This window comes from Atractosteus spatula, chromosome 5, assembly GCF_055471065.1.
Source record: "Atractosteus spatula isolate fAtrSpa1 chromosome 5, fAtrSpa1.hap1, whole genome shotgun sequence".
NCBI lineage: Eukaryota > Metazoa > Chordata > Actinopteri > Semionotiformes > Lepisosteidae > Atractosteus > Atractosteus spatula.
In genome coordinates, this window is record NC_142710.1 from 51,989,181 (window position 1) to 52,015,858 (window position 26,678).

At 37.2% G+C, this 26,678-nt stretch overlaps 2 protein-coding genes across 3 annotated transcripts in view; one reads left to right on the plus strand and one right to left on the minus strand.

The window, feature by feature from the left end:
* Positions 1-316: 316 nt before the first annotated feature.
* rrp9 (ribosomal RNA processing 9, U3 small nucleolar RNA binding protein) lies at positions 317-12,683 on the plus strand. The gene is made up of 15 exons (XM_088916843.1): positions 317-556; positions 1,605-1,693; positions 3,268-3,380; positions 4,344-4,411; positions 4,537-4,578; positions 4,710-4,836; positions 5,504-5,628; positions 5,794-5,886; positions 6,619-6,719; positions 7,147-7,281; positions 7,752-7,814; positions 8,076-8,221; positions 9,776-9,855; positions 10,263-10,336; positions 12,432-12,683. Exons 1-15 carry the CDS (start codon positions 476-478, stop codon positions 12,529-12,531), a joined length of 1,437 nt encoding a protein of 478 aa, XP_088772969.1. The 5' UTR covers positions 317-475; the 3' UTR covers positions 12,532-12,683.
* A 1,376-nt stretch (positions 12,684-14,059) lies between these two features.
* The window catches only part of LOC148835231 (metabotropic glutamate receptor 2-like), a 62,571-nt gene continuing 49,952 nt past the window's right edge, over positions 14,060-26,678 (minus strand). Inside the window, exons 6-7 of one of the 2 annotated variants that reach the window (XM_088916842.1) lie at positions 18,076-18,250; positions 14,060-15,903 (exon numbers count right to left, since the gene is read on the minus strand). In XM_088916842.1, the coding sequence (XP_088772968.1) occupies positions 15,863-15,903; positions 18,076-18,250 (216 nt within the window). In that variant the 3' untranslated portion in view covers positions 14,060-15,862. The remainder of the gene's footprint in view (positions 15,904-18,075; positions 18,251-26,678) is intronic. The other variant, XM_088916841.1, reaches the window with a different exon arrangement.

The window sequence follows — 26,678 nt, forward strand, 5'->3', positions numbered from 1 at the left end:
CTGGAAATCACTTTCGACTACATTTTTATTTGTTGGACATTTTACCATCAAAGAATTCAAAAACACCTATAATGTTTAACAAGTACTGTACAAGAATTTGCTCGGTATTTCCCATGAGCTCCGGAACTGTGTTTCTTACTTTTCGTTTCTCACGGTTTCATTATTTCACCGGTCGCATTTCCGCCACAACCTACCCTAAAATGTGGTGTAATGTATGCGCCAATCGAAATCTGGTAGGTGGGAAAGGGCACATAGCGATTCAATAGAAAAGCGAAGACGGAGTTAAAGTATTTAATATCCAATCAATTACCTGCTTTGATGGAAAGGCGTGGTGAGTGAGGTCCAGTTTGAATGCACGTGGACGGTGCCAATGTGGTTCTAATGTTGATTAACAGACTCTGAAATATTGAATTCCAATTATTTTCCTTCTTTTTTTCGTAAAATCGTTAAATAAAGAATTATATTGTCTGGTAGTATGTCTTCCTTCTTCATCAAGAAGAAAGTTAACGCGAAGCCTACTAAAAAAGCGGGCAGTACTAGAGTTATTAAAAGGAAGGTAAGTTTTTTTTGCTATTTGAAAATGCCGGTTATGTTTTTATTTAACCTAGATTGCAGCTTTTACAGGATAGTCCAAATAAACAAGTTGCTTCCTAAAATCCTATCAAATGAGCACCTTCCAACTATGTGTTATTTCGTTTGGAGTGCACAGGAGGAAAACGAAAAGAAAAACATTAAAATGGATGTATGAATTCTTAAGCGGGGAATGCACTAATATCTTCTAGTTTAGGTATACTTCACTCACTCATTTTAAATCATTTTTGTGCTGTGAAACCGTTTATGCTTTAAGTTATATCCAGTATAAATTAATCCAACACAAATTCTTAATAAAAACAGGACGTTTCAGATGCCGACTGAGAGTTATCAGCATGAGATATATGACCTGCTTGAAACGCATGTTTTGCTCATTGCCTATACATTATTTCAACCGGAAGATGTTTCGTTTTTATATAGAAAGGTTCTACAAGGACAGAGATCTTGAGTCTTCCCATTCCCTCGCCTGTGTTTGCTGATCTCAGAATGTCGTTGCATTGCACAGGGGCACAATCTATATTGTGACATATGCAATAGTTATGCCTTGGGTTCTATTCCTTAGACATGGGTCATTAAACATCTGTGGAATTAGCTCAGACGATTTGTGTCCTGTAGAGCTTAAAGATAAGTGAAGAGGCACAATGCATATTCAGACTGTACGAGAGCAATGGGGCAGCATCTTCGATCTTGTGTCCATGAAACGCAGATTTACAGCTTGTATTCCTTCCGATAGTGGAAGCCTTCCCTGTTTTGAGGGTTCCTGTTGGTGACAAATGTTAATCAGCATAATGAAGTTACATGTGTCTGTTCATTCAAATTCAAATGACTCTGCTACGAATGACCGTTTTCCTGATGATAACTTTGTGAACTTGTTGCTGTTAACGTGGTTTCTTTGGATGCTCAGCAGAGTACACTTACATGTAGTATGTACTGTATGTCATACAGTGTGTTACAATGGATGCTTGTACTTCAGTTACTTAAAAAATAATGTTTTTTGTTTCTCATCCTTTAAGGCTGACGATGATGGTGTGAGTAAAGGGCGTGCCAAAAAAGTACATTCTGGAGCCAATGAAGAAATTTCCAGCGAGTCAGAGACAGAAGGGTGAGGTGGATCATTTCAACCTAGAACTATAAGCGGAACTGTTGGCTTCCAAACAAGTACTGTCTCTTTCAACACAATCACTGTAATCTTTTGTTCAATTTACTTTGAACGTTTACAGTGTTCACCACTGATACTAGCCTGATTAAAAAAACAGGAATGAAAATGTTGCTGCACCCATAATAAACAGCTTCAGTATCTTCTCCAGAAATACAGACTAAGGTAGAAGGGTCATCTTTTCCAGGCATGTTTTATATACATTCTGAGAAAAGACTTGTGAAAATAACTTAGTATAATATTGTTAGACAAAAGTTAGATTAAAAATAAATTGTCAGCATGAGTTATATAATTGGGGATATCAACATTTATACTTATATAAATAGGTTTTCACTATGGTTATACCCACCTCGGTTAATGATAATTGACTGAAAAATTTGCCACACTGTGAAGATCACGTAATATTTTGATAGTCATCAGCGCAGCTATTTTTTTATGTAGAAACAAAAGTTTGGGAAATGTGAATCCTATGATGCACGCATGGTGCACAAAAAATTTTTCAACAAAAGCAGTTAGTTTCCAATTTCCATCCAAGGCTGAACTTTACAAAATGATCAATACAGCAGTGATAACAGAACGACCAGTTAACATAAGTTTAAGATTTAAGATTTAATTGGGTTCACAGTTTTTTAAACAGAAGTCTAAATTTGTGTCAGGTTTTTTGCATCAAATCTAAGTTGATGTGTGTTTGGATGTTTCTTGTTTTGGCTAAGTTTCAGATCAGTTGATTTACTGGGTCTTATGAAATACTGAAATTTTTTTAACTGTGGCTCAGGCCACCTTTTTGTTTGTCCTGCGTTATTATTGCCAAATTATTAACTGGCAATTCTGAAGTTCACTGGCCTTAGTATTTTTTTTCACAAGGAAAGCAGACCTGACTACTGAATTCAGAATTGAATTGTCAGTTACTATTGTGCCACATTTTAATTTTACTGTCCCCAGGATTATACTTCTCAGGTTTTGGCTTAACTGTCAAAGCAGGTTTTGAACAGTAGTAGTTTGACATTTACACAGTGTCTTCTCCAAGGCCTAGCTTTGTAAATCAAGTTTTTCTGAAAACTCAAATCCCAATATGTCAGATTGTCAAATGTATAATTAAGTAGCTAAATCATTATAGAACAGATTACGTCTTGAATATGAGAACAAAATGGTCTTCATCCAATCACCCTGGATTACTCTGAGAAAATTTTGCTTAATTTATTTTAATTGTAGGTGTGTTTGATGGATAATTATCAAGTGTGGAGTTATCAGGTCAGTTTTCAAAGAGGAGTGGTTTGCAGTATGGAACATACTTCATCAAGAGTTTGGTGACTCGCTGTGAGCGATAAGCAGATTATCACAACAATATAATTTAAACCAATATAGTTTCAAATATGTCACAGATTTGGGTGTTTAATAAATTTACCACAATTCAATCAGTGCAGCCGTTCCCAAGACTGAGATTTTGAAATAATACAAGTATTTTTCAAACTCACTGTAGAAATGAATAATTTTTGTGACTTTTTTTTTCTTCTCCCCAGTCCTACAGTCAGTAGGAAAAGAAAGGAGAATGAGGAAGAAGAGATTGAAGAAACTCCACAAGAGAAGAAGCTTCGATTAGCCAAACTGTACCTTGAGCAGTTGAGGGAGGAAGGTGAGAGGGAGGCGTGCTGCTTTAAGCTTCATCGTGCAGAGAAATGGAAATTTCCCTTTTTGGCGTCCATCCATCCATTTTCTAAATGCTTCTTACAAATCAGGGTTGCAGGGGAGCTGTGGCCTATCCCAGCACACAACTGGCACAAGGCAGGGTATACCTTAGATGGGACACCAGTCCGTCACAGAGCAGACACGCACCCGGTCTAATGTTCCCGGAAGCCAGTTAAACTACCAGTATGTTTTTGGCCTGTAAGAGAAAACTGGAGCACCTAGAGGAAACCTATACAAACATGGGAAAAGCATACATGCTCCACACAGATAGCACCCCAGGGATTGAATTTAGGGCCCCAGCGCTGCAAGGCTGCGGTGCTAAACAATGCGTCGCCACACCACCCATTTTGACATGAGCCCAAAATTAGTTTTAATTTCAGCCACTGTCAATTTAAGCGGATAGATTCACATAGATGACTGAGAATGGATCACATGTATCTTTGCATTATGGCCACCTTGTGTACAAGGCAAAGCGGTAAAACTTCTGTGATAGAATGTGACTTCAGTGTGCGTACCACAGGCAGAAACAAGACAGCAGTGTAGAGAAGTTAGGGCTCTGGGGAAGGTTGTGGATACACATCCTAAGTTCGGTACTGTCACTGTACCCTTAAGGAAGCCATTTTACTCATTGCTCCAGTCAAATGCCTATCTGTATAACTTAGTACAAATGTAGGTTACTTAGGATGAGTGTCAGTGAAGTCAATAATAATAAAATGTGAAACAAAATGTGTTTCCTGTGTCATTCTGCACAGCAGCGAAAAAGAAATACTTTGAACAATTATTTTATATTTGTCAAATTGAAATAGAGTTTCTCACAGCTGAATTCAACACAATGGACAGCAATTTCACATTTGGTGCCTCAACGTTAAATACTACATAACAAAGAGTTTATTTTTTTCCTCATTTTCAGAAGAAAAAAAGGCTGAAGAGGATTCATTTGAGAAGGATTTAATTGCGGGAAGACTTCAGGAGGAAGTAGTAAGTGCTTTGCAGCTATTTTTGGAGAGTGAGCTGTTGGGTATATTTATATATCTGGCATCTCAGTCGTTGACATTACATGTACATTTATTTCTAAATTAAGGATATTTTCCTTGTTATTCCAGCTTGAACAAAGAGGGAAACTTCAGCGCTTTATTGCGAAAGATGTAAGTACTGTGTTTTTTTTGGAATTCAGTGTATGCAGTTGTATAGTGGTGCTATAACATCTGTTGTTGCTTTTTGGGGGGGGTTCAATATGTCTTCAGTCATATTAGGTTGTTTTTTTGGTGTGTTACAGCTCCAGGCTCCGGATGTTTCCGATCTCCGTCTGTTGAGAGGGCACCAGCTTCCAGTCACCTGCCTAGTTATTTCCCCTGACGACAAGCACATTTTCTCTGCTGCCAAAGATTGCTCCATTATTAAGTGTTAGTAGGCTTTTTTAGATGCTGTATGTTACTAATTTATTTGATTCTTTTTTAGTTTGGACACGTTTATACAGCTGTTTATTTTACTAGAGCAGTTTGGGTGATGTACCATTATTGAGGGTATAACAGCAGAGTCACTCCTGGGATTAAACCCACAACCTTTCAGCCCACAGTCCTAACCACTGCGCCACCCAGCTGTATATGTGAAGGGTTGGATCTTACAAATAAATGGTGTTTGAATAGACCTTTTGACTCTTTTTGACAAAATTTGATTAACCAGACAACTTATGTTCCATCAGGTATGTAATAGAAAGAAATAAGGTGGACAAACAATGTATCAAATGTGGAGAATCTTGATATTCTATTTTGTAACATTTTACCCCTTTTAAATGTATTTTGAGTCTTTTTTTATGAATTCTTCACAGTGACTAAAAAATTGAAGAATATATTTAGGTTCATGATGAGTACAATTTTAAAGTATAGCTTGTATAACAGGAGATATGAAAAACCTGCTATACACTGTGTGTGCTGAGTGACAGTGATAGAAGTAGGATAAATTAATCCAGATCGGATCCCTTTTGATCAAGCTGCAGTTAAAACAGCTGCTTTGGGGATCAAAGGCCTGTTGTCCGTTAGCTTCTTATTAAAGGTTGTTTTCGTACCAAAGGGGATGTGGAGAGCGGGAAGAAGCTTCACACCATTCCAGGAGGGAGGAAAGGAACAGAAGACAGACATGTTGGACATACTGCGCATATCCTGTCCATGGCAATATCATCTGATGGCAAATACCTGGTAAGGGAGGGAGAGGGAACGTGCTCTTTCTAATCAAACTCACAGTACTACAACTTCTCAACTGAAAATGTTGTGGATAGTGTTAGAGCTATGAATTCATAGGTTCTTCTGTAACGCTTAACTGGCCTAAAACCTTTTTGATTACTTTTTTTTTTGCTTCTGCAGGCCACTGGTGATAGGAATAAGTTAATCATGATCTGGGAAGCGGCCACATGTAAACATCTTTACAAGTTCACAGGACATAAAGACGCCGTGTCGGTGAGTCTCTTTGGGCATTTCCTTCCCGGCTGTGTGCCGCACCTTCTGTTGGAAGATTTCATCAACTCGTATTGATGAAGCGTATTGCAGTTTTCTTATAAAATCACAAAACGGCATATTTTCACACAAAATACTTATTTGACCAGTATGACTTTAATATCACAAGGTTTGAATTTTATTCATTAGAAACGGCTATTTTAACCTTTCAAAAACTGTTTTTTTTTTGTAATGTATGGTTTATATACAGTACAAATGTCAGCTGAAGGTGTCCAATGTATTTTTCCTTTTGTTTCAGCTTTTCTAGACCTTTTTGCTAGAAAATCAGTGTGAGAGCAGATTTCAATAATCGTGAAAAACCACATTTACTGTATAGTAATTATTGCTGTAATGTACAGTATATGTGTAGTGCTAAGAGGAACTCGAAGCTTTTAACACAAAGATGGGATCCACTTCATCTGCGACTGAAGTGCAGTGCCCAGATGGGTGATGTGCAGCAGTCCTTCTGCACCAGCAGATCAGGTGGAGGAGTGAGACATAGTTTCACCAGATGACTTAAGGGCAAAATGTAGTTGCCTAATATTGAGCAGGCAAAAATTCAAATTTAGCCTGGAAGCTTGGGTGAACATCCCTAGCTTGGGATCTTTAACGATCGTGTTATTTGACCTCAGTTCATCACTTAATATCACTACAATAAATATTGGAGCTTCACTAAGCTTATTTTGCTTTCCCAAGGGCTTATCCTTTAGAAAAGGTACGCATGACCTGTACAGTGCCTCTCATGACCGCTCTGTGAAGGTGTGGAATGTCAGTGAGAATGCCTACGTGGAAACACTGTGAGTAGCTGAATGGATTTCATCACCTCATAGTTTCCTTTATGGTATGACTCTGTGAAAATGCAGTGTATTAAGTCTTGTACACTTATTTGGTAAAAATACTCAAATACTAGTTAGAAATAGAAGTTTTTGTGGTGAGCTCCAATCTTTTAGTGTCATCACAGAAAACTGGGATATCATCTGTTTGCTCATAAATTTAAAAACTGAACATAACACTCAGGAAATGTTGGTAATCTTTCATAGCGGTTGAAAAACCTTTGGTCCAATTTATCCATCCAGTAATTAGGGGTTTAACAGCGGAGGGTGGGGAGAGGAGTTTCATTTTTTTTTTATTTCAAATATTAGCTTTCTGGGTACTTTTTAAATTTTTAACTGTACTACCTATCCATTGCCTTTGAGTCTTGTTCTGAAGAATCTCTCTCTGTAGTTTTGGCCACCAGGATGTTATCACAGGCCTGGACAGCCTGAGTCGAGAGCGTTGTGTGACTGCAGGTGGCCGGGATGGGACTATCAGGGTCTGGAAGATTGCAGAGGAGTCACAGCTTGTATTTCATGGGCATGAGTGAGTCCTGCACACTGCTTTATCACTTCTTGGATTTAATTCCCATCTTTATTCAGAAAAACAAATTCTTTGAAAACAGATCTGCAATGCAGCAAAGAAGAATTTGTCTTTTCAAAGTTAGCAGAAGGAAAATGGGCCTGTAAGGTTTTTTCATGATGTATATTTTTATTGCAAAATGTATATGAGTATTTGTAAATATACTGTTAACGCCCCCTGCTTCTTGATATTTATTTCTCAATATAATTGCAATTTTAAAAGAGCGATCTGATGAACAATTATTCACAGCTGTGTGTTGCAAAATAATCTCTCTTAGTTGTTGATATTTGCTCTCCTCAGTTAAGTGTCACTGCTGTAATATGTAGTCACTCCTCAGTGGCTTTCTTTAATGCTTTACAATTGTTAAATTGTTTTGTAATTTCTGTGGTATGCATGTGCTTTCTGTGCATTGAATATTTTTCTCTTCTTTTTAGAGGTTCTATTGACTGTGTTCAATTGATTAATGAGGAGCATATGATAACAGGAGCTGATGATGGGTGGGTATAATAGAACAATGTAATAAATATTGCATACCATGCTAAATGCTGTAGTATTTCCTTGGCTTTTTTGGTAATGGTTTTGACCAAAATATTGCTGCACAGTACTTGTATTGGAAGGATAAGGAAGGCCATATGTGTTTTTATTAATTGGTGCCTAGGGATGAGGTTGAGTTCTGCTAAATCTTCTAAGGGAATAAGTTAGACATGCTTGTCTTTTGTATCCAATGGAAAATTCACTGAAACTTTGTCTGTTTACAGGTCTGTTGCTCTGTGGAGCGTTGGCAGGAAGAAGCCTTTAGCCACAGTAAAGCAGGCCCATGGTTGTCATGGAGACAAAGCCCTAGAGCAGCCCTATTGGATCTCCTCTGTGGCAGCTCTTCAGAATAGTGACACTGTAGCCTCAGGTACTTCAAGCTGTGAGACTCCTTGTCAGTGGCTTCATAATATCATTCTTTTGGGCACGGGGAATAAAATTATACCACCAGATAAAACTTGTACAAATGTAGGCAGTTTGTGGTTACTGATGAAGTGTTCTTCCCTTATGTGATTATTAGAACCTTGCTGTGTTTTCATACTCCACAGCAGTGACCACATTGAATGCAGATCTACCTTTGTTACTGTCTTGCAAAATCTCTCCTCCTTTTTTCCTATATAGCCCGAAGCTGAGTGTACATAATCAGAATCTTAAGTTCCTGTATGCAGTACAGCATCTGGATAAAATGTATTGCAGTGGTTAAATCAGCTTTGCAACCAACTAAATTAAAACTTGATTCATAGCATGTGTGGTGTACTAGAATACTATCCCAGATGCTATAGTAAAGAGATTATCAAAAACATGACAAGACAGAGCAGTGACAGTTTGGTTCCTGATCAATGTCCGCATGTTTTAAAAATGTCCATTTAACTCATTTGGTTGATAGTATCTAATTTATCCAAAGATCTCAGCCAGCTGAGTTGTGAAAGAAGCTAGTGTTTTTTTGTTTCAACAACATGTACCTGAGCTCACGTCCTCAGAGAGATTCTAGAGTAATAATAAACTTTTTATATTGTGGAAATTTCTTACTAGCACATTGTATGGTTACCGAATGCAACATTCCTTACAATACAATATATGCTTTTAATCATATGGTAGTGTATTAGCCCAATCTACAGTGACAACTAGAAGAGTTTTTGTTAATAGTGGGGAAAAAAACCTAATTTCCTTGAGTATGAATAACACAGTAACATAATTAAGTGTGAAATGAACGCGGACATTGTTCCTGTTGGTTTTTTTCCCATCTGGGTAGGGGACAGTGTAGAGAGTCACTTGGGAGTATTGATTTACTATAGAAAGTATTGACAAATCTTGCCGTGTCCTTATCTGCATAATGTTGAAAGAATATCATAGAGTAATGTAACAAATAAAAGAAGGATATCTCATTGTGTACTGATGGGAATGTATTCTCGTGTCTTTCTGGTGACCACTCATACTATTTGAGTTCTTATCGTTTTGACCTAGAACTTTTAAGGCACAAAGAAGAATTCAAAGCATAAGTGAAACAGAAGAGGGTTGATTGCTGCTAAATTTAGTGAATTCTTAATTAGTACTGCGTTTATGTGAACTGTTAACTGTACTTGGAGTAAGGGTTATAAAAAGGTTTTCTGTCATACTACAAACACGAGTTGCTTTGAAGCTGAAGTACATGATGAATAATGCAAAACCGGCACTGGTTTACTATTACAGTTCGCTGATGTTTAGCGTTGCTTAGGTCTTATTTTTATAAGATTTGATATTCAGTTTTGGTTAAAATTCTCATTGTTAAGTCCAGATATAAACCTCTAAATTCTTATGGTCAAAAATAGACATACTGTTTTTCTGCTACAAAGTAAATTTGATTTAACATTTGTCAACATTTTAGCAAACACAAGTCTTCATCAAATTTCAGTCATCTGGAGATCTTTTCTTCTTTTTTTTATAGGTTCTCACAATTCCAAGGTACAAATCTGGAAAAGTGGAGAAGGATTCCGTAGTTTGCAGCCTCTCTTCAGCATTCCTGTTGTAAGTGTTGTGTGAAAAATTACACATGATCGCATCTATTAAACATAAGAATCAGAAGGGAAAATTGAGATGTTATGGATAACGGTTTTGCATTCTTCAGTAAAAAAAAAATCTGCAGACAGCCATAATGCTAGTACTTTAATTAAATCACAAGCATACCTTAACAAATAAGCCTTAACAAATTTTCAGTGCATTATTGCTTTTTATGTAGTTTTGATAAAGATAAATACTGATGCATTATTTTTATTGTAAAGAAATACTTAAGATGCAGTAGTTAATTGGAGAAACTGTATACTTAACACTCATTTCATTACTATTGCCTGGGGAATTCAGTTTGTCAGTAAAGATGTCAGTCCACTTTGTTGTTAAAGCACTTTTTTGTTTTTTCCCTTGTTTTTTACCATCAGGTTGGTTTTGTGAACAGTCTGAAATTTTCAAGTTCAGGTGATTTCCTTGTTGCTGGAGTTGGGCAAGAGCACAGGTACTAAGTTACGAACATTTGGCACTTGAACATTATGAACATTTGGTACATATACTAAAACTGGAAATGAAATAGTGTAGTGTGTTGTATCCTAACTATATGATAACATTCAATAAAGAGACAGAGGCGTGACCACATTTGTTGGGCAAAATCATACAGGTTGAATTACATTATGGCTGTTTATTTTACATCTAGAATCTCAGAATAGCATGACTCTTTTTTTAAGTTTAAAAATCTCTCCTTAAATTAAGTCTTCTGAATCCAATTTAAAAATCAATTGACACCAAAGCAAAGAGCACTTCAAAGACTAGTCCAGTGCTTCATTGAAGAATGCACCACAGTAAACTAAAGATTGTTTCTTGTTCTAAATTAGGTGACAGTTCTGTTGTATTTGTATCAAGTGTTTATTCTGCAGTCATACTTAGCTCATGAGGAGAAAAATGACCATTCTTTAACCATGTTTCCTAAAATATTGTTGAAGTCTTCATTGTAGTCTGTGAGCAGAAATCAGATCTGTAAGGACAGAGAATGGCTCACCATTTCAAAAACCAGCAGTCCTGTTTTATTCCTTTCTATTGCCAATGGAAGAAGTTTCTTGAGCTGTCCTCATTTAAATCATTTTTAGTTTATTCATATGACTTGGAGCCAGTATAAGAGGGCTGTTACTAAAATAATGGATAAACGTCTGCCATATTGTTTACTGTGCAGTAGTTCATTTAGTTAGGTTAAATACTTGCCTGTGTTCCACATATATGAGTTCTAAATATAAATATGTTACATACACATAAAATGAAGACTTATTGCAGGCATTTCTGATCCTAGTCCAGGACTAGGGTGTCTGCAGATTTTGTATAACTCTAAAGCACCCAAACCAGAACAATTATTAATATCCAGCTTGCTTTAGATTGCTAAGAGCTCAAGGAAGTGAAAACTGGAGACACCTCAGCCCTCTAGAATCAGGATTGGAGACCCCTGGTTAAGTGCTTTCACATAATAATTTATCATTTTATGTTTTGAGCTCTTGCTTTTGTGAACTGCAGAAATAGAAAACACATTTAAGGTTGTATCTGGGTGATGACAGTTTTGAGCTGCCAGCTGTATTTTTGCTAGCTCTTTTGTGGTAAGTTAGTACATTTAAATCAATAATGAGCAAGAGCAGTTTATTTCAACTTTCTAAAGTCAGTAGCAAAAGATAAATGGTTTGTAACTGGAATTCATTGCGAGACTAGAATAAATGTAAAGTTGAAGTTAACTGTAGTTTTCATCACTTCCATATTTAATTGCTTTTAAATGTGCATTAATAACAGTGTGTGCAGGGAAATACCATGTTTCAAATTCCCCGTTAGTGTATGTGTTTTGTAATCATTTAATAATGTACAAAATGTAAAGTGTGTTTGTAGTAATGTATGCATTCTTGCTCTTTTACGAAATCTTTCCATTTCTTTGTGTTTTTTGTATTTTTGTATGATGGTTCGAGATGCATACTCTATAAGAGCTGATCAAGTATCAGTGCCTCTCTGTTCAAGTTATACATGTAAAGATAAAGGTATTCTTAAAGTCGCCATTAGTATATACAGCATGTTTGTTCAAATTAAAATTTTATGTACTGGTTAATTAAAGGGTTACTAAATAAACCTTGGTGGATTTTTGTGTGCACTTTAGGGAATCAAATAATTTATATGCATTGGTGCAAGAATATAATCTGAAATTGTCGAGATGTACACCAGTATGAAATGTGCCTGTTCCAAAATCCTCTTGAAATTATGTCCTTTGGGAATCTTGTTACTATGCCGTAGCCTGAATCTAAGAAGTTGGAAATATTTTTTGTGGCAGCTATGTTTTATCTGCTACTGGATAAATCTGTTGAAAAGCGGTGCAGACTTGAAGTGAATTAAAGAGCTGCTATGCACTAGATGGCACTGTTGTTTCATTGATGTATTCCATCGTTATATTAACAAAGATGTGCAAAGTGGATAGGTGATGGTGACTGCTTTCTAAAGGCTTGTAGCACAGGTTAACTTTTTTTCCCTCCTTTACTGATGAGAATATTTGTTGGGTTGCAAATAGACTGATGGTGTCTCTTTTTGTCTTCTAGGCTAGGCCGGTGGTGGAGAATCAAAGAAGCAAAGAATGGAATTTATATAATTCCCCTAAAGAAAAAGAGTTCTGAACAAGACCCCACAAGTGACCAATAAGTGACCCAGATAAAGACCTGTATGTGCAATAAAGGACTTTGCTCTCCACACAACCCTGGTTATACAACTCAACATGTTATACAATGCAGAATTAAATTGGAATATTGGGCTTTTTGTATCTCCCATTGATTAAATGTTTTATTTAAATCAAACAGGTTATATACTCTTGTTTTGACATTGGATGCAGGTGTAATAGTTTGCCTGTATTATAGAAGCTGCATTCTCTCATCCAATGATCTGCAGTTCAGTTTTTAACTTGATCTGCTACAAAGCTGTGTGTCAGCAGCTAGTGTGAATGGTCCTGTGGTTTCAAAATAGAATATGAGGTACTGTTATCATTGCTTAGATTATTAATAGTGGTGACTAGCATGATATGAAGTATAATTCTACAAAAAGATTGAGTTTGGAATAGGTGAGTAAAGCACATTTGGACTGGTGGTTTTACACCATGGCCAGGTTTTGATGCCTAGATATTCTGCTCATCTTTCAAAATCTCTTTTAAACACAGTTTGCTCCGTGCTCGTATAATATAATATGCCAGCAGCCATATCACTCTGCAACTCACAACTGGCAACCCACTGAAGCTAAGCAGGTGTGAGCCTGGTCAGTACCTGGATGGGAGACCTGGGAAAAACTAAGGTTGCTGCTGGAAGAGGTGTTAGTGGGGCCAGCTGGGGGTGCTCACAGGTCCTGACTCTGTGGTCATTAAAAATCCCAGGGTGTTTCTCAAAAAGAGTAGGGGTGTAACCCTGGCGTCCTGGCCAAATTTCCCTTTGGCCCTTACCAATCATGGCCTCCTAATAATCCCCATCTATGAATTGGCTTCATTACTCTGCTCTCCTACCCACTGATAGCTGATGTGTAGTGAGCGTTCTGGTGCACTATGGCTGCCGTCGCATCATCTAGGTGGATGCTGCACATTGGTGGTGATGGTGGAGGGGAGTCCCCATTACTTGTAAAGCACATTGAGTGGAGTGTACAGAAAAGCGCTATATAAGTAAGCAATTATTATTATTATTATTATTATATTTTGTTTACCAAAAATAATCTCCACGTATTAGATCTCTGAAGCATCACACATTATCCAATAATACAACTTTCTTTAACATTTCTGGCAGGATATTGGAAAAAAATAGTGTTGGCTTTAATGTCATTGTTCATTTTGTTTGCTGTGGCTATACACACTGCGTCTTTTAATGGAATTTTGTACCTTATTGTGCTATGAACATGCCGTTGGTCTGTCCTGCAGTGTGTCTTATTTTTACAACAAGAATGCTCAAAATATATCAGCATTAAACCTGCTTCGAGTATATCTTTCTTTATAGGAAATATGCCCATTACAGACCAAATCTTCATTCATTATACTGAGTTAGAGCCTTGATATTTTGTGTATAGAAGTCGAGGCTATTGCTTTTTGGTAGAAATATTTTTTTAGGAGGCCAGTACTTCCTGAAGGAAGATTTAAAACCAAAAATCTCATTTTGGATTGGATAACTTTGCAGAATAAAATGACATTGCACAAATACAGTTTTTATTATTCATAAAAAACACCTTTTATTTACATAAATTACAAGAAAGCACAAACTGGTTCACAAAAATCTACATGAAAAACATTTCTTTTTTTTATACATTTAACAGATTAATCTATCATTTACTTCATGTTTCAAATAAAGTGTACATTTTTTTTTAAAAAGGAGGGATACTGATATTTAAAATTTATTGTACTAGTCAAAAAAAATAATTGGGACATTGTATTCACAGCACTTTTTCAGGACAAGAAGATCATATCTTCTGTGCAAAAACATTCTCATACTGTAACACTTCATTCTTGACTAGTGATAGTAACTTTCGTATATTTGGCCAAAGGACGTTTATATCCGTCTTCACAATGAAGAGGTAGTGGAATCTACCACCTCTCTACCATTGCAGACTGTTGGCACATAGTTGGAGGCAGAGGCTAAAAAGAAATTAAACAATGTTTGGTTTTATTGATTTGCAGTGTGTTCTATATAAAAAAGCCACCTAAAGCTTTTTAATTAACTGAAATTAACCCAGAGCTTCCTCATCTTTCCTAGGGTATATTTCTTCTTTTTCTGACTTTTCCAAATAGCGCCTACCACCCCCAACACAAACCTGTGCTTTTAAGGTGTGCAAGAAAAGAAAAAAATGACCAAGGAAAATGACGACAGTTGGATTTCTTTTTTCTGCATGCCATTTAGATTAATTCCTTTCCAGGAATTTTGGATTTGGTATCTTGTAGGCACACGGTGTTGCCTGTGAAAGGTGAGTTTAAAACACTCAAAAAGGCTGCATTACTTTTTAGACAGAAATTCTGAATATTGCAGAAAAATATTTACATGCTTTTTCCTCCTATGTGAATTAAGGAACTTAGTAAAGGCTTTTTGCACTATACACACGTACCGTATACACAGGATTTTGCTTCCAATTTCATTCCTTAAAGTAGCCACAAACCAATGGGATATTGCTGCTCCCAGTGACAGAGGACTGAGCATATCTATTAACATCACTAGCAGTCTGGTCAGAAGCAAGCTACTGTATCTCTGCGCCTTCTCCTCAGGGCTACATTCTTTACTTTCCTCACAGTTAAGTTACTGAGCAGGGTTTTATCCATCTAGCTCATTCACTGAGTGTGTACCCAACTGGAAATGGGCTCGATTGCACCTCCCTCATGTTAATCTACGCTCTGGTTCCCTGTCCAAGGCAAGAAACAAACTTCTTTTTAGTGCTATCTTTGGTCATGCATGGGTATGGATTTTACTGCCTGCTGCTCTGTCCATAGGTGATGTAGTCCTGGAGCTCCATGCTCCTTGTCCCTATAGGCCAGAGGATCTCAATCCTGGTCTTGGTGACCCATACACCTGTTGGGTTTCGTTCCATCCCACCTTAATTAGATAATTGAAGCCTTACTTTTCTTCAATTCAATATTTGCCTTTTGTTTCTAGTCACAAGTTTGGTACTTTATTTCACTTACAAAATACAAAGGTTCACATTCCAACATGTTTAAGAACTGGGAACAAGCAGACAAATTAATATTTATGTTGTTTTATCTAACGTTCTGGAGGAGTGAAGGCAGCCGGACTAATGAAGCTCAGCTGCTGCAACCCACAACTAATCTTGACTCAATTCCTTAGTTTTCCATATACTATATTCCATGTCACCCTCTCTTCTTCCTCTTCTTCCTCCATTTTTCATGTCTTCACTGGGCATGCGGTTCCTAACCTCCCCATCCTACGGCAGGGAGGTTGGCCCTCATCCAAGTTTCAATAAATTATTCTTTTACACAATCTTCGGCTGCACTTCTTCCTCGTTCCTAAGTCAATGAAGAGTTTGACTGTGTAACTGAAGGCCCGGCTGGAACAAAAATCAACAGGTATGTGGGTCACGAGGACCAGTATTAGAAATCACTGCTATAAACCTTATAGCATTTTCATGCAACTTGGTGCTCCATTACACTCCCTTTGAGTGCTCTCACACAAGCACTGCCCCAGTCTCTCCATCTGAATGACTTGTTCACTGCAGTGGACATACAGTAATACTTTCATATTCCTGTTCACCCCAATCAGGAGAAGTACAGTATTTTTGTTTCTCCTTATAATAATGATACATTTTCCATGCTTTGTTATGGTTGGTTTCTCACCTCACCTATGTTTTCCATAAATGCTACGGTGAATTCTGAATTATCTGGCCAAGTGATTTATTTACACATTGTGCAGGGATCTGGCTGCACTGTATCACTGACCATCTTCAGTAGCTCAGTCTTACAGTTAGCCTGCAAAAGAGCTGCTTCTGTTTGGACTCTCATAATAAAAATACATCTCTTGTCACAGGTATTTCCTATCTAAGGCTAGAGAAGAGGGGGACTGTCATAGTGTCTCAGGCTGCTAGATCTGGTTGATGGATTTCACCAATCTTTCCCTTTGGAAGGATATTTTGTAGGGAGGTCAAACACCTGAAACATGAATACATCAGAAGGATTTTGCAAAGCATTTGCAGAGAATGTTGACAGTGCATGCACATCAACACTGGAAATTTACCCCTGCAGTTTCTTGTCCTTCAGCACTTTCTCCTGATGCTATGGACCTGCTGTGTTCATATAGATGAACAACAAAACAGTTCTGTTCCACTTCAGTCATGAAGGGGAACTCAACCCCACCTTACTTCCCTTGTAGGATGCATCAGTGATGCAGTCCATCAAGTGGGATCCCATCAAGAAGGAAAACATAGATCACTTCTCATCACAAGGCCAAAGACTGATGTGAAAGATAAAAGATGCAGTTGACCCACTGGGTGTAGATGCCCTGTTGCACAATTGTCCACACTATCAGCTGTGATTCAAGCAGAGAGATGTTTCATGCTCAAGGCACAATTTCTCAATGGCATGATAGTGCAGGAACCATGAGTTTGGTCCATGAAAGGGAATATTAGATGTCTCTAGGCTTGTCATCAGCCATTGTTGCTATTATCCAGAGGGCTAAAACACATTTCTACAAGACATTATTACAGCAGTGGCATTTGACCCAATATCAGAATCTGGTGTCAGTGTTATTTTTCTCTTTTGTTTCAAGAGTATCAGTTCAGACCCTGATGAAACTTCAGCTCTCCCCCTTCTTTGTGGATTTGATTTGCACAGCCGACAAAAGCACATGTCACCACCTCCCATGGACATGGCAACATCATAGTCAGTATTCAGAGTGCTTCTGTCTAACAACTACACAACTGACGAAGTAAAATTGTTCATAATTATCTCTCTTTGTTTTACTGCTTCGTAAATGAGTACTAACTATGCCCATGTAGCATGTCTACATGTCTATTACATGCAACCCCCACATTTTACACTGTCAGAGTAAGACAGCTTTGATCAATGCTCATTTATTATAGCTAGCTGGGTTACTCGGCATACCTTTTCAACTGCATGACCGTTTTAGACACAGAGTGGCACCCTAGCCCTGATGTTGAGGTATTCCTGCTGCAGTTTCACATTTTCCACCGGGCCTACAATGTGACATTATTGGTATACTGTCCCACTGTTTGGTGGATACTACTCCAAATGAAAGAAGTGAAACTCCTTGAAAGAAATGAGTAGAGGTAAATTTGAATTTGGCAGTCCCTATGCAGTGTTCATCAATGAAAGAGGAAATGTGAAAACTGTGCCAGCTTTCTTTTACCACATGGGAATCAGTAGCGATAGGGTGATAGTCCTCACTAGGCTATTGGTAGTATTGATATAAATGCTCAGTTCTCTGCCCTGGGAGTGGCAATATTCAATTGGTTGATTGGTTGATTCAGGGTGTCAAGGTTACAGAATTAACTTGAATTTAACATTTTCTCATCTGAATAGCATTCAAGACATACAGAACAGTCCATAATTAGCTTTAACTCCCTTTGTTTTACTGCCTCATAAATAGGTACTAAAGTAGACCCCCATAAACTATTTGCACTCTAAGAATAAAACAGCTTTATTCATGACTGTATTGCTACAATACTTTTTAGTAAAATAACTGTTTTTTGCTTCTGTTTACTTACCGTGTGAATAGCTAGATCCTGCGCCAGTGACACTAAACCGGTTGGTTGCGACTCTGTGACTTGTCACATTCTTCTGGGGTTGAAACAGGATGATATGCAGCTTAGGAGCAAAGAGGCAGCCCAGGACCACTGATCCACTCAGGCTGACAGAGATACACATGGTGGTGGTTTGAACCTACAGAGAAACGGAGAGGAAAAGGCACATTTACACAGTGTGTAAGTTCAGTCCCATGCAGTTGACTGAACCATTGAACTTCCCCCCCCACTACCAGAAAAGCCAAAGAAAATAAAATTATCAGTAACTGATATAAAAGATGCATCTGCCAGTCTTTTGCATCTTGCATTTTCTATTTAACTAACCTCAAAGTGATTTTCACTTTCCCTTTCAATCACTGGTTTATTTATCTTTTATGATGTAGGCTTTAAGCCTGTGAAAGTCTCTTATTCATAATGCACCCACGGAGTGTGCTTTTTCAGGCTCAAAGTATGAATTGGCGATGAGAGAGTATGAGACTAATTTCCTGAATATCGCTTTATGTTGAAAAGACGAAAGAGAAACCTGTGAATGTGAGCAAAGATGAAAGATGCATCAATGTGGGTGTACAGTACAATAAGAAGTTAACACTGGACACTATAGCATGGAGAGGTAGTGAGGAAGTAGATTGGAATAAAATCAATGTGGAAATATTTTGAGAAATGGTCAGTCATACAGTATAATATATATTCCTATTATAATCATGAGTATAATTTTTGAGGCACATATTTTGAATGAGTAAACTACACAAATATTCCCTGAAAAGGGTACTGAGACTATGCCTCAGGTTAATGTAGGAAAACATTCAGTTCTGATTAATCTCAGTATAACAGAAGATGAAGTATAACAGGGATTAAGAGTGTTTTAAACCAATAAATCTCTCAGGCTATACAGTACGTTTCCAATTGCATTCTAAGAAAAGAAGAGTGATGTTCAGGAACCATTATACAGGACCTTTCTGGGGTTACTCAATAGTTGAACTGAAATGCATATCAGTGATATTAATAATCTCATGAGGATTTGTCAGCATGGGTTAGAAAAGGCAGATTCTATGTAATTAAAGTATTATGCCACTCTGAGCAAGCAAAGTCTTACTGTATATATTGTGCATAATGTATATTATATATATTGTATATTTATATTTCCAGAAGGTTTTTGATAATTATCCACATAAAAGGTTGATTCTGAAGCTGAACGGCATAAGGAATCAATGGTAATATATGTAAATAGATTGAAAGACAGTTAATGCATAGAGCAGTGATAAGGGACAAAACCTTGAATTGGAGTGGTGTAATTAATGGAGTACCACAGGGGTCTGTGTTAGGTTTGCTTCATTTCAGACATTGCCATAGTAAACTTGTGAAGTTCACAAATTATGGAGGAATGGGAATACTATATTTCCTTTTCTGCTTGCAGAGTTTGCCAAAAACTATGACACTTTACAAAGTAGAACATGCAGATAAGAAAATAGAATGTGCAGTAGAATTCTAGATATGAGGCATTGAGGTATAAGATGTACTTCTGAAAAGCATTTAAATTTTATATTGAATCATCACTATTTTCTTCTTAACAATATGGGGAACAAATTTAAAAAAAAGCTATAGATGTGGTTGTAAAAGAACAGCTCTGTCTTACAAACAGTTCAAAGTAGATCTACCAGAAAAATTCCTGGTCTAGAAGTAATGTCATACGCGGGTTAAATAAACTAACTTTCTGCAAAATCCAGGAAGTTGCAATCAAGGCTGACAGCAGAGAAACAAAACACAGGGTTCCAAGATTCAAAGACAGAAAAATGGTATACTGAGCTTTACAGTAGGTACAACTAAAAAACATTAAAATTGTCAAGAGAGAGACGGGAAAGAATATTGAAACAAAAGCAAAAATAAATAATAAAAAAACAATTTCACCAGCACAACAGTAATAAATATTCATAAAATAAAATGAAAAATAGTAAATACATTAAAATTTCATGCATGTTTAAATATTAGGTAAATTCAACATAACTGTCACTGATGTTATACAAGTTTTATGTCATCTTAAAACTGATGGCAATATCCCAGCTATACTTAAGGAAATAAAGAGATATTAGAGTTATTACTAGTATTCTCTAATATAGTAGGGATTTGGGTGTTTACAAACAGTAGATGGTTTGTAATATGATCAATGGGGTAATATGAGGAAACAATAAAGATAAGTAGAATGCTTGGAAATTCAGCATAAAGCACAATGTACAGGTAGAATTAAAACCAATGACTTTATTTAGAATGGTATCTTCAGTTTTGGTCACCATACAACTAAAAGGATATTATTGTCTTAGGGAGAATTAAAGGCAATCTCTCTTGAGCAAAAGAGATCAAGGTCAACCCAGGGGACTATTTCAAATTCAACTCTTGGAACAGGGGCACAGGGTCACAATCGTAAAATAAAAGGGAATTAATTTATGATGAAGAATAGGAAACACAACTTTCACACAGAGTTGTGTGTATTAGGAACATACTTCACAGCCAGATGGCTGAGAACCACACATTCAAAAACCTTCATCATTTCAAATCATGACTACATTTTTATTCAAGGAGCAAGGGATATGATAATCATGTTCTCTTTCGAATAAATCATCACCTCCTGTGGAACAGAATTGCCCCAAGGTGTGGCACAATAGTAAGTTAAGCAACCAGAGGTCACAATGATGTATAATCATGAAGACACTCAGAGGCAGACCACAGACATAAAGTGAGGCCCACATTGCCATCAGGCAGAGATCCTCAATGGATGTCCTGTCACGGAGGGACCAGGATGAAGTCAGTCACGTTGGCTCTATCAGGCCAACAAAGGGACAAAGGCGTGAATTCTTACTGGCTGCCTGGATATACCTCATGACCCTTCTGGCCAGCTCTGATCTTCGACCCTTAAGGTGACGAAAAGCTGCTTGTGTGACAAGTGCAGCTCTGCCCCTGCTGGGCTCTGATTAATATCCTTCCAATACATCTCCACCCTCCGATCCACACAGCACTACTCCCCAAACAGCAATAAATTCTGCTACGCAGAACTGAAAGAACAGGTTCTGTGCAGTAGGAGAATCCAGCAGTCTCTGGGTTCCTTGGGAATTACTGTACATCACTGTAATAGGCTCAAAGCACCATAGCTGCCTCATAGCACTTGGGCCCTGGATCCAATTCCTGGGGTGCTAAGTGCATGATGGCCGTGCGTTCTTCTTGTGTTTGTGTAGGTCTTCTTAAGGTGCTCTGGTATGATTCCATAGCCCAAAGACATTCTCTGGGAAAATTTGCCTTCATGCAAGTGTGTGTGTCTTTGTGGATGGATAGGCGTCCAGATGTATCCTGGCAGATGTATCCTGCCTTGCACCTCTTGCTTGCTATAGGCTTCGGCTCCTTTGCTCCCCCAAATTGGAAAAAGCCCCTTGAATGGGGCTCTTCAGCATACACAGTATGAAAGCAGAGTACCCTGAAGGGGCACAACACATGAAGAAGCTTCTGCCGTTCTGACTTAAAATTTAAGCTAAATGGGTGGGCTTGAAGGCTTCTTGCTTCACTGATTGACTAATGCCTTTCCATCCTCCAGCAACTGCTGAAGAAAACTAAGTATAGCAGATACTATAGTTTGTGGGAAAAAAGATCTCAGTGCCTGGCCAAGCACTTAACTGCAAAGAATGCAAGGATGCGCTCTGTGATGAAAATTAATGTATGCCTGTATACAGTAAACATGTATAACTTAAAATAACTATTTACTCTATGCAGAATATTGATGCAGGTCTCTATTATCAATGTCTTGTATTTGCTATTTTATAAACTAAAACATACATTACTCCGTGTGTAGGCAGGTTTTGCAACAGTGTGCTTACCTTTACTTCTCTTGATTTTTTCACATGAATCAGTGAGCCCAGGGGTGTAAAAATTCAGTCACCTAGTGTTTTAGCCGAGGTGATTTTATAGGGTTTCAAAACCACAGCTGAAGACTTTTACAAAGTGTTAATTTTGTACAAGTACGCTCATAAATACCTAAGCAATCAATAGCTCAGATGGATTGAAAACCCTAAAACCCTACAGCTGTCAATGACTGGAGCTGTGCTACCCTAAGCTTATCAGGACATGACAGGATGAAAAAATGACACTGACACAGAGAAGAACAACTTGAACAAAAAGACAAAATGACAACAACATGAAGAAAAATTAAAAAATGCAAATACTTCTATAGCAATGCATACAATGAATGGTGCAGAAGGCTGTATTGTACTTAAAATTGTTTAAATACTTAGCTTATTTACCACTTGAAATATGTATGTTTGTGAAGGCATTACCCTTAACTCCTGTAAATCTCCCATATAAGATTATAGATTTATTTTGCAGGCTAAAACATAGAAACAAACAATATTATTCTGCCTTCCCTAATTAAGCTTGAGGTCCTTTTTATTTTGAAAATTGAAAAGAACAGCTAGCCCAGTGTTTTGTGAAATACATTAAGCACGAGAGACTGAACAGCTCAATACTTCTGAGGTCAGATTCCACAGCAAAGCACCACAATAATGATTCCCCTTTTCTATGAGGCATATCTAGTATCTGTTTCCTTAATAGCCATTCTTGGCTCCTTCTACAACAAGAATTCAACAACGTAGCCACGTTTACAGTATGTCCAGGGATCTCTGAGAAAGACAGAAATGTCTGTAAAAGCCTACTGGCATTTCTAATTGACAAACTCTTTATACTTCAAATCTTTAATGGATATTAATTATTATAATGTCTGGTTTCATTATAGTTGAATGCACATCATTTACTCCATTTTGAAATGTTTGAGCTTTACTTATCTTAGAAGAGTTGTGTTTCTAACTGCTGTTATTTAATAACTGCTGTTGAATGCTGTAATGTAATGCTTACAGTATACTGTATGCTTATTTTCAAGCATTTTTTGTGGCTTATGCATTCTAAAGTCAACTCAAAAATGCAACACAACATCTTATGAATGTAAGCATTATTCCGCCACTTTGAATGGACACAGTTTTTTTTTCTTCCATTTTTTCCCCATTTTCTTGTAGTTTTGTATAAAACTGATGAGTATCTTTGTGAACTGCTAAGAATTAAAGCTACATAGATAAAAATGTCATACTACGGTAGTTTGGCTAATCAGACTCTCATGATATTATTTTAATAAATGTAACATGAGCAGTCAAAATATATTAGTTGTCATTTTCAACGGCTTAAATATTTTTCATACTAAATATGTTTGTCTTCATACTGTATATGTACTTTAGATCCTCTGCATACTAATAGTTAATGGATCCATGAACCTCAGGTTGTGATCTTCAATTACGCAGCACGTCTGTGAGACTCATTACGTTTAGGAACAGCCTTGGGGTTGCCCTAATCAAGAAATGCACCACCTGAACAAGATTACATTGAACAAAAGATTATTTCACTATTTTCATGATTCGTTGACAGGAGTAATTCATTCAGAATTCATAATGGTCAGCTGAACTTTGTCTTAATGCCTTGATCTTTCATTGCAACACAATTATCGTGCCTCAGCATTGATGTAATTAGACATACGAACATATTCTTGCTATGCATTTGCAGGTAAAGCTATGTTGCTGGAGCTGAACAGAAATGTTCATTGTCACTGATGAACACAAATGACAGTCACATTGCCTATCCTGGACTGCACCTGTCCACCCTGACTGCCCAAATTCACCCAGAGGACCTGCGTTATGTGGGTTTGAACAATGTGTTCTAAGAGTCCCCAAAAGAATTTTGTTGCTAATGGTTGCACGTTCCGTAAAGGTTATCGTAGGTGCTGCAGATGCAGTCCAGGTTTGTCTGCTTTACTGAAAAGGCTACTCTGGCCCCTGAACACCACAGCTGAGCGCTCTGTCAGCACACATCAGTCCCAATCCAGGGACACAGCTGGGATGCATCCTCCTCTTTAACACTCCATTCCACACAGCTAAGCATGGGCCACATCCCCCAGCCTGCGGTCGGTCTACACATACAGAGACTAGGGCATTGCCTGTCAGCAACTTAGAAGGAGGACAGGGGGGAGAGGATCCTTTATTTAAAACATGCGGGAGTTGTTTTATCTTCTATCAGACACTGCACAGCCCTCTGTCATATTATACATGGATCTTTGGTTAGGTGTATAAAGAGACAGTATTGATGTGTTTATGTGTAGATATTCAATTTTCTGATTTGACAGAATCTTCACATTCATACACTGATGGAGGGTAAATTATCAACATTTTCTTATTTCTCAGTGTTACCCCATTTTCCTGGATTAATTCCACTTCGTACAGTCAGGGCTTCTTCTATTTCAGCATTAATCCAATTGGTAACGTAATCTCTCACTTCTCTACCTGATGTGGCCCAGTGGTTGAGAGAATGGATACCTTTTTACGTGAAATGCTTTAGAATCCCTTGGAATAAAAAGCACTATATTCAGTAAATGCACTTTAATTAGAATTGTATTCACTGTACAATGGTACTGTTTGATATTTGTTACATTTGAGCTTTCTGTTCTTAGTAAAATTCTTAGAAAAGGGTCAATACTAAAATACTTTTCTCAGTATTCATTATTTAATATTTATTAGTTATATTTGTCTACTTAAGGAATGTTATAGTCTTCAATGCCCCTCCAAGTTGTTTTCGGTTTACTGAAAGCATATTGAAAACACTGTAACAGAACTGACGATACATGATGATATACAGAATAAAGTAACTTAAAATGAGGAACTGACAGATCGAAAGAGTACTTCACAACTAAAACTGGTATCAAACATCTATCTTTAAAATGAATGTGTCATTGTCTCAGACAGCAAACCCAGAAAAAAAATATTTCTGACAAAGGTTGTTGAAAAAGCAGGTCAAACAATGTTACCTTGGGCCACACTGAAAACTGCTTTTGCATTTCAAATTACTCTCACATAGTGCATTGTGGCACTAAACTCCTTGTAGCAATGAAACATTCATGTTTCAAGCAGATGTAGCCATCATTCTGTGACAGTCTCATGTCTATAAATTCCTTGTAAATCAGTGATTTTTCACTGATACAAAACATTTCTCCCAACGTGCATTTTCTTTACTCATGTAATTAGTGTGGGGGTGGGGTGATGATTCAGTGGTTAGCATTGCTGCCTTGCAGTGCTGGGGCCCTTGGTTCAATTCTAGACCAGTGGGGCTATCTGCATGGAGTATGTATGTTCTCCCCATGTTCCTGTGGGTTTTCTCCCACAGTTCAAAGACAAAGTGATAAGTTAATTGACTTCTGGGAAAACTGTGATGTGAGTGTGTGTTTTTGTGTCTGTGTGTGACTGGCATCCTGTCCAGCATATATTCTGCCTTGTGTCCGTTGCTAGCGGGGATTGGCTAAGGCTCCTCTTTAACCCTGTGTTGAAATAGAGTGGTTAGAAAATGGATGGTTGTACTGAATATGATGTTATTGATATTCTCTCACCTATATTTTGGTGCCTGGTATTAAACAGCATTAATGAAGTATTTATTTAAAGGACAGGTAAAATACTGTGTGGAGTATCCTATGGTAATATCATTAAGGTACTGTAGGTGTAAGAACTACAATGACAACTTTTAAAATCTTTATATTCCTTTAATACTTAATACTGCTAAGTAAATAAGAGCCAGATATTAATATCTCATATTTTGTGATCCTGTTCAATAGAGAAATGATTCATGAGCACTTACCATTATTTATTATTGTTGTATATTAAATTTCCAAATCGAAGAGGGAATTAAATGCCTGGTAAAAGAATCATGTTGTTTTTTATAAGTCTGTGCTGCATTGCAATCTTTTTTCTAAAATGCATTAAGTGTAGCCTGAAGAAATGTTTGTCTTATTTGAGGCGTTTCAACAAGATTTCTCACACAATTGTTTTCACGTGTGCAATTACAGTATATGTGCAGCACACAAGCACAGCAGAAATCTATTATTCATAAACAAAAGGCAGAAGTATGCTTTCCTGATATCTTTCATGTTTACTAATACCTCATTAAACTGTATATTATGCACAAAGTATAATACAACACTTGACGCTCTTGGAGAGACTATTCTAATTGAACTTTAACCATAAGAACACGAGATCATAAAAATAATTACACACGAGTGGAAAATTCATTTAAACATTTTACCCTTGATCTTTTTTCTGTAAATCAACCAATTCTTAAACAAAATACATACGTTACCTTGTGAGAATTCTTTAAGAGGTACCTTTATCAAAAGCCCTCTAAAAATCTAAGTACAGTATGCTATAGTAATCAGTATCCATAACTGCCATTTCTTCTTCAAATAACTCAAGTCAAGTTAAGCGAAACCTAGCTTTTTTCAAATTTGGCAACATAAAGAATCAAGATTTCTCTTCATATATTTCAGCCTTGTTAGAAGATACAGCAAAACTTCTAAGCTGATACACAGCCTTAACTTCCAATTCTTGATCATTCAATTTAAATTCTGCTTGCAATCTTTATTTTCAACCTTCCTATAATGCCATGTTGCCTCAGGACGCATAGCCAAATGCCCTATCTGTTCACAAACCTTTGATGGAACTACCCCAGGC